Source organism: Stylophora pistillata, chromosome 8, assembly GCF_964205215.1.
Source record: "Stylophora pistillata chromosome 8, jaStyPist1.2, whole genome shotgun sequence".
Taxonomy (NCBI): Eukaryota; Metazoa; Cnidaria; class Anthozoa; order Scleractinia; family Pocilloporidae; genus Stylophora; species Stylophora pistillata.
The window spans coordinates 21,751,274-21,765,254 of NC_142526.1; the positions used below are offsets into that span (position 1 = coordinate 21,751,274).

At 37.3% G+C, this 13,981-nt stretch overlaps 1 protein-coding gene and 1 pseudogene across 1 annotated transcript; one reads left to right on the top strand and one right to left on the bottom strand.

Annotated features, from left to right (window-relative positions):
- Positions 1-1,554: 1,554 nt before the first annotated feature.
- On the bottom strand, positions 1,555-10,150 carry LOC111344900 (uncharacterized). Its single transcript, XM_088729883.1, has 5 exons — positions 7,859-10,150; positions 6,311-6,573; positions 5,631-5,748; positions 4,933-5,247; positions 1,555-3,986 (listed from the first exon to the last, which is right to left on the bottom strand). Exons 1-5 carry the CDS (start codon positions 7,911-7,913, stop codon positions 3,589-3,591), a joined length of 1,149 nt encoding a protein of 382 aa, XP_088586009.1. The 5' UTR covers positions 7,914-10,150; the 3' UTR covers positions 1,555-3,588.
- A 755-nt stretch (positions 10,151-10,905) lies between these two features.
- Positions 10,906-13,590, top strand: LOC148725468 (uncharacterized; annotated as a pseudogene).
- Positions 13,591-13,981: the final 391 nt, after the last annotated feature.

The following is a 13,981-nucleotide window of genomic DNA, read 5'->3' on the forward strand; positions in this document are numbered from 1 at the left end:
TTTAGTTCTCGATCACTTTCTACTTTATAGACGCTGCACGCCATCATATTTTATGTCGATTCTTTGTTTTTGCTTTTTTTCTATTCTTATGAATTTTTTTTCTTTACTATTTCATCACCTCTACTGGCTGTTAGTTATTCTTATCTTTCTTTCTCCTTATGATCTTCATTGTGTAGTTTCCTTTCATCGAGTCGTCTTTTTTTTTGACGATGGTTTCCAAGATTAGAAATGGCCTTTTTGATGCAAATCATCCCTACGATTAAATCAGAGAAGTAAGCCTATTGAATTAAACTACACCCCAAGATGTACCTTGATCACAATAATTAGCACCTTGGTCCAACATTTCATGGCAAATTCATCGATATCCTTTATTAGTCAACCCAGTCTGACATAATGTGTTGCTCAGACAGGGCGGCTTTCACAGGAATTCTAAAAAAAAGATATTCACATGCTGAGGAAAATGCATCAAATAATTAATTTTACTTACGTGGGTAGTCAACGTTTCCCGTTATGTCACTCTGTTTGCTCCAGAAAAAAAAAAACGTCATCTAATTAACCAATCAGACTCAAGCAAAATAATCGCTTTTACTCTTGCGCAAGGTTGATTGATCGCTCATTGGTTTTGACGCTCAACTCAAAAGTGCTCCGATCTAAAAAAAATGTTTGGTTTCTTACCAAGATGCGTTGGTAGATGTATTCTTCCTTTTGCTCAAAATCGCTTCTGGAGACTTGCAGGTGGGTGCGATTAATGAGCCCACATGTCGGTGTATTACTGTATACTGGACCATAGTTGTAGGTCTCACAATTGGGTTCTTGGAAGCAATTTGACTTGCACTGTTACTGGCTTTGAACGCTGGCATTTCTTATCACATGGTTTTTAAGAATTTTATCCTTAGTTACAGGCTCGAATTGGATGGTTCGACAATCGCTGGTAAGAGCTAAGTAAAGAATACACTGCAAAGAACTGGTGCTTAACGACGTAGGGATGTTGATTTTCATGATCCGTGAATAGCACTATAAACTGCTTTGAAGGGTTTATTCTTGAGTTTTGCTGGCTAACAGGCTAGAAATCTTTTGTTTAAACTGGAATACATTGTACAGACCATAATTATTGGTTCATTAGTCATTAGGTAAGAGGATTGAACCCTCTGTCCAAGCATGTTTTTAGGTGCCCCCTCTGGGACGCAACAAGCAACTTAATTACTCACCACCTACGCACAGCAAGTGGGATTAGTGTGCTCTAAAACTAACTGAAAAGTATTAGATAACAGTAGTTGGTAGCCTTGAATCTTTATAGAAGTCAGATTGATAAGTTCTCTTAAAATTATATTCATTCAGAAAAGCGAATTAAAACGTCCCTCCATTGAGTAGAATAAGGATCAACCTTTTGATCCTGAAACATTTTTTCCTTCGAATGTCAGTACTTAACCTTCACCACTTTTCGGAAACGTTACTTTGATAAAGACAAGGAACAGTGGCAATTACAATATTTGATTTGCTCTGTTAAAAAAAATTGCCAACTTTTTTCGGGAGATTTCGATTTCATCAGTCACGTACATGTAATTCATTATTTAATTGTTATCTAATGATACTATTTTTTTTTTTACTCAAGAGCCTCATCAATCAATTGATAGGGCAAAAAAGTAAAAAAAATTACAAAATCATACGTGTTCTTCCTTGCATAAACAAACGGCTTCAAGAGAAAGAAAGAGAGATATATCATCCTTGCCATGTTTTCCAACAGAAAACTTCAAACGGCAAAATGCAAACGGATCTTACAGTGGCACGGAACTCCCTTTAATTATAGCTAGTTGAGTTATTATTGTTTGTTACTGGTTGGTGATAAGAACTAAAAGAATCCCCACAGTTGACATCTGGCATATTAATAAGATGTTAGAAAGAAAACAACGAAAAAACATACCATCTTTCTTGCGGACCTTTACAAATTTCCAGTTCTGTTTTGATAAGTGCTAAAAGTTTACCTTTGCATAATTAGTAATACTACAATATCAATTCAATCGAACAGCATTAACGTCCTTTCATTCAAAACAAACATCTTGACTGAGAATATCATGTCCTTATTTGGTCAAAATAGATGTAACATCTCACTACCGTTTTGAATTATTTAGAAAATCTAAGGTCATGTGGTTAACTGTGAGATTCTCTCAGGCGATAATATTCTTACTTTTAGGGACTTGATTTCTTGCATTACTCTACTACAACAGAATATTTCTGACAGTAACGTTTGCACACTGAGATTCCTTAGATAACCTGAGTCATCCTCGGTATTGCTTAAAATAATATTTCAATTTGTTTGATGTTTTTCATTTTGATAGGTTTAAATTTGCTGGAAGTGCGGGGGAAAATTGATGACCGGCGAGGTTTTAGTGGGTAAACGAGGGTAGAACGACACGGGCCACAAGTTCTCTTCGCTGATGCGATAATCTAACCTCTCGCAGTAGAAGGTGAAAAGAAAAACATTTCTGAACAGGCCTTCTGCTATTTACAGCGAGTTATTGTAATTCCTGACGATGCAATGTATTCATACTTTTCCTTTCTCAGTTTACAAAATACAAAATATCAAAAAGTATTGATAACAGCAAGTAATGCAAACGTGCTGAAACAAATGATTAGATTTCCTTTGCAGTTCATAGCTGGTGTTTGTGCCATTACATGCACTGGGGGGAAACTATTACCTTTATTATTTTTCTTGTAGTTCGAATATAGAGACTTTCAAGTTTGACCATTGACTGTATAAAGGAAGGAATAACAGACTCGATTAACTTTGTAGTTTTTGTCTTTTAAGCACGGCTTTTTTGCACGTTTCGTTGTTACACCTTCATCGAGGATTTATTCAACTTTTTTGTAGCTGTATTTAATAAGTCTTGCATTATATTCCAACTGATTCGTATACTTGTATAGCGCTCTTTCACACAAAGGCCGCTCAGTTTTTTCTTGACTTTGAATACATGAAAATCATTTCAATCGTATAAATCATATATAATTTTTTTCTTCTTGTACGACTAACATAAAACCCTTTTAGACAAAAACTGTATATGTCAAGCATGTCTCCTCAAAACAACTGTAAAACTTCCGGAAATTTTCCCATCCTACAATCATTGAAACTTAGCATTATAAATATGTGACTGCCAAGTGATCAGAACTGCCTGACGAATGACTTTGTGATTTTTTCAAAAAGTGCGGTAAGTTTATACATGGGTCGCGAATCATTAAATCCGACAAATCTATTGTGTTGGCCTTTTGTGTAATAACATGTATTCTTAATGATAACAGATACAGCTCCCGTAGAAATAACAATAAAGAGAGAGAAAAAAATTGAATGAACAAACGAATACAAAGCTTATTATCCAAAAAAGTAGATTAATGCACTTTTCGCAGATTTAGCCTCTAGTTTCTCCACAATCATTATCGTGCCACTCAGCATCGTAATTCCTTATCCCATCCCATCCCATTCTGAAAACTGAAACCAGCTCTCACATCAATGACAATAAAGAGCAAACAGATTAGATGAACAAATAAGCTGGACAACTAAATGTTAAAAAAATTTAGGAAAACGAACTTCTAATTCTACTTTTCGCAGATGTACCCTTTAAGTTGATCGCACTGTTTGTCGTGCCATCCTATTTCGTAATTCGATCCCTCGTTTCTCTTTCTTATTCCAGCGCAGTTCTGCACGTGGTGTCTATCACTTGGCTGGTCTTCTATCCACCCTTCAAATCCTGTGAGTAAGCTTCCATCAGACCACTTCCATTCTCCTTCAGTATCTTCATCCGTTAATCCAATCCAGTAATCTACTTCGTGAACAAGAAATGTCGCCTTGATAAATTCATTTTCTTCAGAGGAATCAATTCTCACCAACTGCGCATCACTGCTGGAACATTTCAATACTGCGCTACTCCATATCTTTGGATCTGTGGTAAGGTGATAGCACGAGCTTTGAAAAGAATACCAACCTTGCGGACACGCTTGAAAAGGAAAAAATTTACTATTAAAAAATTTGCAATCAAAATTAATTTGCTGCTCTCCACTCGTTCTTATGTATTTTACCAATATAATCGTGTATATCTATTGTAAATCATTTTCCTAATAGACGAATCCCTTAATTAGAAACAGATCTAATAAATTGGACACAGTTTTGGACAAGGATTCAAATGAGTCAATGAGTCAATCGGTCGATCAATCAATCAATCCATCAATAGATCAAAAAGATTATTATTAAAACTCTTTGACCGTAGAGAAACGTACAGTGATCAACTTTGTTTCATTGAATTTCTTGTTTTCCTTTTGACATATGGTTTTCCTGTGTATGTCAGATAAATGTTACAAGCGGCAATGTAGTCCCTGTCGCTTCATTATTTCAAGCCTTTTAGAGAAACAGGACAGAAAAGTTTTTGATAAGGTGATCTCACTGAGAAAAATACTGCATGCAATCTACGTAGGAAAGGGTGCTTCCGCCCCAAAGTTAATACCCAACGCTTCAAATCCACATTAGTAAATAGGTTAACTTTTAATTATGGCTTAGTTTAGTTTTATATATATTGCAACATAGGATATGGGTTTTTATCCTTTGAACTGAAATAGACTATAGTGCTATACTATCATTTACTTAACTTCATATTTATGTGGCTTACATCTGGTCAAATTTCAATGCAGACATTTTTAATCACATTTTGAAATACTTTTAAAGGATATTATAATTAAGTTGAATATTCCCTGAGATCTTTTTAAGGGCCATTTCTTATTCCACCATTACGCCTCTATGGCCAATGAAAACTACCTCTGTCGTAGTATTTGTCTTCATTGTCCGTTTAGTCATATTCGAGCAGCTTTCATTTGGCAAATATTTCAGTGTGGTACTTTTTTATTCGTTTGAAATGCATCTAAGTTTAAGAATGAAGTTATAAACTAAACCTGGTGGAGTAGGATCAGGCAATATTCCTGCCGACGAGGACGGTGGCGTCAGCGACGGCGACGGCGACGGCGACGACCACGAGGTGGTTTCGGGAGATGGTGAAAACGGAGATGGCGATGATGAAGAGGACAGAAACGTCGACGTAGACGTTGATGACCGCGGCGAAGGAGTTGACGAAGACGAGGACGATAATGATGATGACGATGGCAATAGTGATGGTGACGATGACGATGATGATGACGATGACGACGACAGTGACGATGACAATGACGATGACGATGACGATGACAAAATAGCGGACACTGCAGAAGAACCTGAAAAATTTATAATTTTAAATGTTATTGAAGCTTATAAAGCGTATCACGACTACACACAATAACAACATGCAGTTCAAAACAACTTCTCTGGAACTACTGGTAAGTAACTTCAAGCAATCATAAAGATGTGATTGTACTGTTTATATGAAGGCTAAAAATTCATTTTGATATCACAAAATAAACAGCGAGTAAGCTATTCAATGTTAGTTTTTTTCACCTTTAATTTTGATGTCTCCGACCATCTATGTTAAAGTTAAAAGCACCAGGCTCAGGCTTTAACCTTAAAAATTGTTAGGCTGTATGTTTCTTTACCGGTTTTATTAAAGATTTTTGTTCTTTAATTTGTATTTAGAATGAATAAAACTCCGCCCAATATTTACCTTGATCGCAGTTGGCCCCATGTTTCAATCCGTCTACGCAAACGCATCGATACCCTTTATTGGTGAACCCGGCTTGACATAATGTGTTGCTCGGACATGGACCGCTTTCACAGTAATTCTTAAAAAGTATTGAAAGGCTTAAGTTAGAGACGTTTGTTTGTTCACAGTTTTAAGTTAAGGAAAATTTGGGTTTAACGAGGATTTAAGGACAAGCAGTAAAGCAACTTAAATAAAATATCTTGTATATTACATCATCACCAATCATTGTGCACCTTCTGTCATACAAAAGAACATACAAGCGGGTGGGGGAGGATGAAAGTACTTGTGGAACTAGGCATTCTCAAATACTACACCGACATGATTGAAGCGATTTTAATATTTACACGAGAACCATATATGACATTTATAGAAGCGCGTTCAAATGTCACTCTCTGTTTGATCAAGAACAAAACAAGCCATCTCATAAACCAACCAGTTTCAAGCAAACAATCTCATTTTTTCTTGGGTATAGTTGATTCATACTACAGCTAGAAGAAAAACGCCATCTCATAAACCAACTGGATTCAAGCAACTTAAAATGTTTTCTCTTGGCTAAGGTTGATTGATCGCTGACACAACTTTTAAGTGGTTTTGGACAATCAATTCAAAAGTGCTCCTGTATGAATGTTTTTGTTTCTTACCACGATGTTTTGGTAGAGGTATTTTCCCTTTAGAACAAAGTTGCTGCTGGAGACTTGCAGGTGGGTGCGATTACTGAGCTCACATGTCGGTGTATCACTCTGTAATGGACCATAGTTGTATGACACACAGTTGGGTTCTTGGAAGCAGTTTGACTGACACTGTGACCGACTCTGAACACTGATATTTCTTATAACATGGTTTTTCAGAATTTTATCCACGGCTACAGGGTTGAATTGGATGATTCGGCAACTGTTGTTGAGAGCTAATGAAGAATGCATCGCAAAGAACTGTTTGTTACATACAATAACTCTTATCTCGGTGAGACTCCCTGAGCTGTACCACACAAGGTACAATCATCACTAAATCAATCCTATCAATAGCAATTTTTGTAGATGTAGAAGTCTTTTGAAATTTCCTAGTTGGATTGATAAGTAATATACGTGACAAAATCTAGTGAAACCGAAACAAAATTTATCGTAATTTAGTTGCTAAACGTAACTCTTTCTGTGATTACCCGTGATTAGTCTGTAGGTTCAAATGGAGTTGAATTACTGTAGGGTTCGCTTAATGAGTTCAACCGGTAAGCAGATTAGACAGCCTTTAATAAACTGGAAAACACCGTGCAGACTGTATTTGTTGGTTGATTTTTTAAGACCGCCTCCCACTTAGCTCAATGGATAGAGCGCTGGACTGTTGTGCGGGAGGTCGAGGGTTCGAGCCCCGGCCGGACCAACACTCAAGGTCTTAAAACAAGTGAGAAGAATATGCTACCTTTCTATATCAAGAAATGGTTAGATACTCTAGTCTTCTCGGATAGGGACGAAAAAAATGGAGGTCCCGTCTCCTGCAGGGTTAGGGGTAGGAGAAGTTAATTTCCCACGCACGAGATTACTGTGTGATGGATGTCCTCCCTTGGGGTGATTACTGGGGGGAATTGGCCCTGAAAAGCCCCCTTGGGGAGTGGTTAATTAACATATGTATGCATATATGTATGTTTGTATGTGTGTAAGACGATTTGAGCCCTTTTCAAGCAGCTTTTAGGTGCCCTCTCTGGGATGAAACAAGCAACTTGATTACTCACCACCTGCGTACAGCAAGTGCATGGGATCACTGTGCCCTAAAACTACTGAAAAACATTACATAACTAAGCAGCCTTAAATCAGTCAGTGATAACTTGGTTAAAAAAGATCATCTTGAGAGGCAATTATAAACGTCTTTCTATCGTGCTGAATAGAGCTGTTTAGCTGATGCAGCCTGTCGCAACCCGTTAAACATTGAAACCATTTTTCATTATTTTTTCCCTCAACCTCAACCATATATCTGAAACGTTACTTTGATAAAAAGAGGAATACTGAGAATTACACCCCATAATAAGCTCAGGTAAAAAAAATTTGGTCTGTTCGTTTTGAAGATTTAGATTTTACTGACAACAAAAACGATTCTTAAAATTGATTTCTAGTCGAGCTATTATTGCTGTTTAAGAGCTTCTTTAATTAAAAAAGCGAAGAAAAGAATACAAAATACAAAAATAAAATAAGTATTCTTACTTGCATAAACTGAAGGCATCAAGAAAAAGGCAAGGAGGTTTATTGCCCTTGCCATGTTTTCAAGAGAAAACCTCAGGCGGCAAAATGCAAACGGAACGTACCTTGGCACGGAACCACGTTATATCATGACTTGTGGAGATACCTTACTTATTATTGGTTGATGAGAAAAGTAGTATAGAAGAATCCCTACAGCTAACAATTGGCACGATAACGTACTTTTCTGAAGACAACGGAGAAGCACATCATCACTACTGCTACGGTCGGATTTCTATTTGCTTTTTTCTCCGCTTTTTCATAAGTCGCAAAAGCATCTCTATTCTGAGACTCTCAATGGGGTGATGGCTATCAGGGCTTGCCGTTGAATTTTTAGCCAAGTTACAGCTAACGTCTAACCCCACCTGGACCCTCCATTCTGCCAAGCAGTTTTGTTTTGATAAAAGTTAATTTTTAACTTTGTTTAATTAGCAATGATAAAATATCAATTCAATCGAACAGCAAGGTTCCTTTTAGTGAAAACAAATCAACTTCGCATCTCTTGGATGATGACATTGTGTCCTTAATTGGTCAAAATAAATGTGATATCTCACTATCCTGATCGTAATGAAGTATTTAGAAAATGTAAAGCCATCGGAGATAACTATCTCTTGATTAACTGTGACATTCTCTCAGCTTATGAAGTTCTACTAAAAAAGACTTCACTCTTTTCATTACTTTGTTATTGTAGTGACTAGGTGACGTGCTTCGAGCTGTCAGAGCCATGCTGACTTATAGGATTACAAACAACTACACCAGCCACGAAGTCATGGTGTTTTTTGGCAAAGTTAAAAGTTAAAAAAAAAGTTGAAAAAGTTAAAAAAAAGAACGGCAGATCAACAGGATACACGTACTTAAATCCGCTTTGTGTTAAAGTCTTGAGTTCTTTTTTCCACTTTTGTCTCCTTTTACAGATTCTGTGAAGTTTTCAACTTTTTTTCGCTTACATTGCGAGACAGCAGTTGTTTTTTGTGTTTTCCTTTGACATTTTACGCGGGAAATTGTTGCGCGGCGGGCCAGAATTGATCCAGTCGCGCATGCCCGACGTTTGACCGCTGTGTAGAGTTCTGTGTAGATCCTTTACCGTTCTCACGAGCTTTCCCCTCTATGTTGAACAGCCAAAACTTGTTCCAGCGTTAACGCTACGTCATAAACTTTCACCCGTGTAACTCTCCCTTTGAAGTATCTACCATCATCCTCCTTTGCACCGATTTTAACTTCGTAGTCAGTGGCCAGTGAACGAACTCCAATATCCAGCTCACCGACCTCTATACCATCGACCCACATTCGAGTAATTCCAGTGTTGTAATCATAGGAAGTGGCTACATATGCCCACTGCTCTATGACCAGTGGGGTAGGACTTTCTAAATATTTTTTCAACGATCCACCCCTATCGACCATACGGGAGAATTAGGCTAAATTTGCCTAATTCGTTCGGTTATTTTGTACATGTACATAAGATCGATTAGTTTGGAGTGATGTACGCCTGATTATCAATAAAGTACACTTTCTAGAGTTTCTTCTTTGGCTCAACTGAATTATTTCCAATAGAATTTCTATAAATATACCTCCCAAACAGTATACATAACTTTCCCTCGATGGAACAATTTGCAAAATTCATTCGATCATTTTGGGCTGATCGATTAGTTTGGAGTGATAAACGCTGAGAGCATTATCATTTAACTACGCTTTCTAAAGTGATACTTTTCTGAATTGCTTCGTAAAAATTTCTCTTTTATCCATTTCCTTCATTAGGGTATCTGCAAAATTTAACACAAAAATATAAGTGTATAACAAATATACATGGCCTCAGTTTTGGTGGAGATGGCAACCATATAAGTAAACTTTCCAATATTCCTTCCATATCGATCTTTCAAGTAAAACCGGAGCGTAGCCTACTAGAAAATGAATAGGAAAAAATAAGTGATTCATACTTGCCTCCGTCAACTGGTGCTACAGAAAGAAACAATGCAATTATTTCTACAAGGGCATTCAGCTCAATCGTCTCCCCAGAAGGTCGCAGCAATACTTTACACAAATGTCTTATTGATAACTGAGTCAGTTGCTGGCTCAGACAACAAATTGAACGAAGACGCCTATCTCAGTTGGCTCAAAACAAACCATCTGCAATACGGAAAGCTCAGGTGTCCTAAAACGTTGTCACACTGTGCTGGCGCCATCGATCCTGATACGACGATCCCATTACTATGCGTACTCTTGACCGAATTTCTTAGTTTACTTTCTTTGACCTGTCCTAGTTTCTATGGTTCTCTTTATGTTTAGTTGTTCTTTCCATACATGTAATTACTCCAAGCCTATATTGTGAATATAAGTGACGAAGCTCTTAATTATTGTGGTCGCACTTTCCATGATCTACTCACTAAGAGGCAACTTTAAAGGACCACGTATATGATAAAACTTGTAAGCCGCTACCAAAATAGAGTGTTGTTTATTTGCTCTACATAAAGTTGCAGCAATATAGCGGAAGCCGTGCGCGTAATTTCATGATACACTGTTTGAAAATGTGCCATAACTAATCACCTTGCACCATGCTGATTGCATTAAATTATATTGCGCGGTCGGTGATCAAAAGACACAAAGAGTGTTATTACTTTGGTGTGAGCCAGTATAAAAGGTTATTTTTACCTCCAAAGTATGATTGGCATGAGTTCTTTGGAAAAAATTATTCGTACAATTAACTTAGACAGACACTTTTATACTGTAGTAATAGAAAGATACAGCCTACAGGACACTTCACTTTTCGGCTGCAATTACGCTGAAGTGGATATTCTGATTGTGTTTCTCTCTGCAACTATGCCAGGCCTTTTATCTTCTGCGTGCAATTTTTTTTGTCATGTCAATTGTATGGGGCTCTTCTTTGCACTGCTCCTCAAATGTCATTAACGGTGAGGAAAAGAAACCAACATTAAAACGATGATTATTAACATTATTCATTATCAAAATCTAGCGTCACTTTTTTATTTTCTTTTACAAATGCAAAGAACTCGGTGGCAATGAATAACGAATTAAAACAAATTAATCAAGAAGATAGTAAGATCTCGATTGTCTGAAGTGTTTTTGTTGCATCAATGCAATATATTCAGTATCACTAGCATTAATTTCAAGCATGAGAAGAGAGGAAAACTTTACATTCCTGAATCTAAACATATAAAATGATAGTGGTAACATTTTTTTTTTAGATCTTTGTCGATCAATATTATTTGAAACACCAATAGAATGTTACTCCCTCGATGGCCACGTGATAAAAAGCCTGACGGCAGGCACTCGTAGCTCCTGTAAGAATCTCTGCACTATGGAAAGCCAAAGTGTCTCCATCAACATTGGTGCGCCATTAAATGGTAAGGTTATTTGTGAGCTGAGTGATTCTGAACACTCTCAGTATCCAGCAGATCTTGACCCAAGAGAAGGCTTTTTTATTTACAGAGCCACTCAGGTGAATAAATCAGCCTTGATGATGCTACATCCGGGTTATAATGAAATCAGTGACTCCCTCCATGCTTATGAGAAGTGGATACAGGCGAACTGTTAGGGAAACCTGGACCAATATCCCATTTAGGAGGAGAACAACACCAACAATCGTTTCAAGTTAGAAGAACTTTGATAGCGGCCTTAAAGCTAAAGTCTGTGATCAGGAGATTTAGCCTTTTCTTCGTGTAGCTTATGCGCACGCAACTATCCCTCCAACTATCGTAAATTGCTCGTACTCCCCTTAACTAAAATCGTCAAGAAAGTCGTCACACTCGCGAGACGCTATTCCATTGCTTTTGCTTACCGCAGAACTATTGCTCCAATAAACCCTGCAAGAATAACGGAACGTGTTTAAATGGATTTACTAAAAAGAAATATGTCTGTGAGTGTAAAAGTGGATATGCGGGTGACAACTGTGAGAAAGGTAAAAACTTGATTTTTGTCAACTGTTTGTCGCCAGACCAGTACAGATGAATAACTCATCAATTTTTTTCTTGTTTTAGAGGTGAATTTTCCTTTAATTTTATATATAAATATGTGCCAGTTCCATTCAATAATAATTTTGATTCATTTTCAGTCATCAATGACTGACGCTTTTCCATCAGATGGAATTGTCTTCATTTGGAATCATGGATGAGAGTTTCCTTTTTATTGTGATCAGACAAGCGATGGAGGTACCATAATTGTTATGTTCATCTGTTTTGACAATTACAATGAAAATCAACTCATTATCATGCCATGACAATATTCTCTTCTATTTTCTTTGGCGCTTTACACATAATAAAACAATGAGAGTGAATCAATTGAGCGGTTTTTTTTAGTCCTCTACGGAATTCATGATTCTACGGAATACATGATTTCGCATAGCTCTGCACTTACCAGAATGAGAGTTCGGAAAAATTCAGGCCATAAAAAAAAACTTTTATAGCATATTTCCAAAACTCCATCGCTGCTCAGTAATCGCAACAAAACTTAGTAGAGATATTTTCTTGGAACATATGTACGTACCAAAGTAATCAGAAAATGAAAGATTAACAGTTTTTACATATTCATCTATTATCAGGTTGGACAATGATTTTCAAAGTTGTTGGGGGTACCTCTTTGCCAAAAGTGGGCGACCTATGGAGTGCAGACGTAACACAGTCGGAGAACATCAGTGCAGCCCTTGACACTACGAACACTTACCCGGGCCATGTCAAGAACCGGGTGGTTATAAACTGGCAAACATTCAACCCAAAAGAGGTACGAGTGTAAAATGTACACATAGGTAAGTCAACAGAGTTTCAAAGCGTTCCTGTACTTATTGCAGTGAGGTACAGTGAATTATAGTTCACCAAAGTGTAGTGAGTAATGAGTAACTGAGTTGCAGTGAGTTGTGGTTAAAATCAAGAATGAAGATCAAAATTTCCTGGTCTTTTTTATCTATAGACAGGTATACAATTTGTCTTATGCCCTTCATTATTCGATATCAACACCACACCTTGATATGACGATGCTATCACATACCAAAGGAGTCATTATTTCTTTATCAATTATAAAATTTACCTGTTACCCTTTGATAGGGGGATCCTTTATTGTACACATTCCTCGGCGAGATATACGATAAAGCTGTCGAAATCACACGTGCGGACATCCACGCATTTTTTTTTTCATTCATCTGAAATGAATCAAGGCTCCAGTTCTCCACTGATTTTTGACAGGCTCGTGTGGTGCTGTACTAGAACGGAACGGAAGCCATATGCATCTCCCTTAAGTTTGATTCAGCCGGAACAAGCAACTCGAACTGGTTCTCGCAGGAGCGGATAATTTCCATGGGATTACCTTAAGAATGCAGCACATATATTGAAATTTGACAAATTTTGTTTTCATTCCCGGTTCATTGAGGTAACACAGTCCTGTAACGGCTGCCAAAATAATTAAGGGTGGCGGGTGATTGTGCACCACCCTAGTTACCCCTGGGAAGATCGTGCCAATGCACGCATTCAATTCAGTACATTAGATAGAGCTGTAACCTGGATGGATTACGGTGAATCTTCAGTTTCGGGAAGTTGACTGTCGAAATATATCTTAATCTTGGATTGAATCGGATCTGGTTTCCGACGCTCCTTGAAAACTAGCCCCGTACCCTCAACGTATCAAAGGTATAATCTCTTGTTGAGGTCGATTAAGTGTATAAACAGTGACTAATTTTGTGACACTCTATTTTTTTTATTTTTCTGGCTAACAAATTGTTTTTTCTCATTAGTTTTAAGGCCTGGTGAAGGTGCTATTGTGTAACTTTTAAAAAGTTTAAAAGGCATTAATTCGCTTATTTTAGACTCGGTCATTAATTAGTAAGTGGACCTAAGTCGAAAGTTTGCTCTCAATGCAGAAGTAAGTCTCAATAATTTTTTCGTATAGGAAATGTTGGAATAGCTGACGTGTTGGCCGTGATCATCCGCTGAAGACTCCTTTAACAAGTTCCTTACTTAGAGAGACAAAAGCCGACAGACATTTTTTAGGGCCGATAAGTTGAAAGGAGACAGCCGCCTTTTTTTTCAATAAAAAAAGAATAAATAAATAAATAATTTCCCCTCCTTAGAAATTGACTCACGTTCTCGC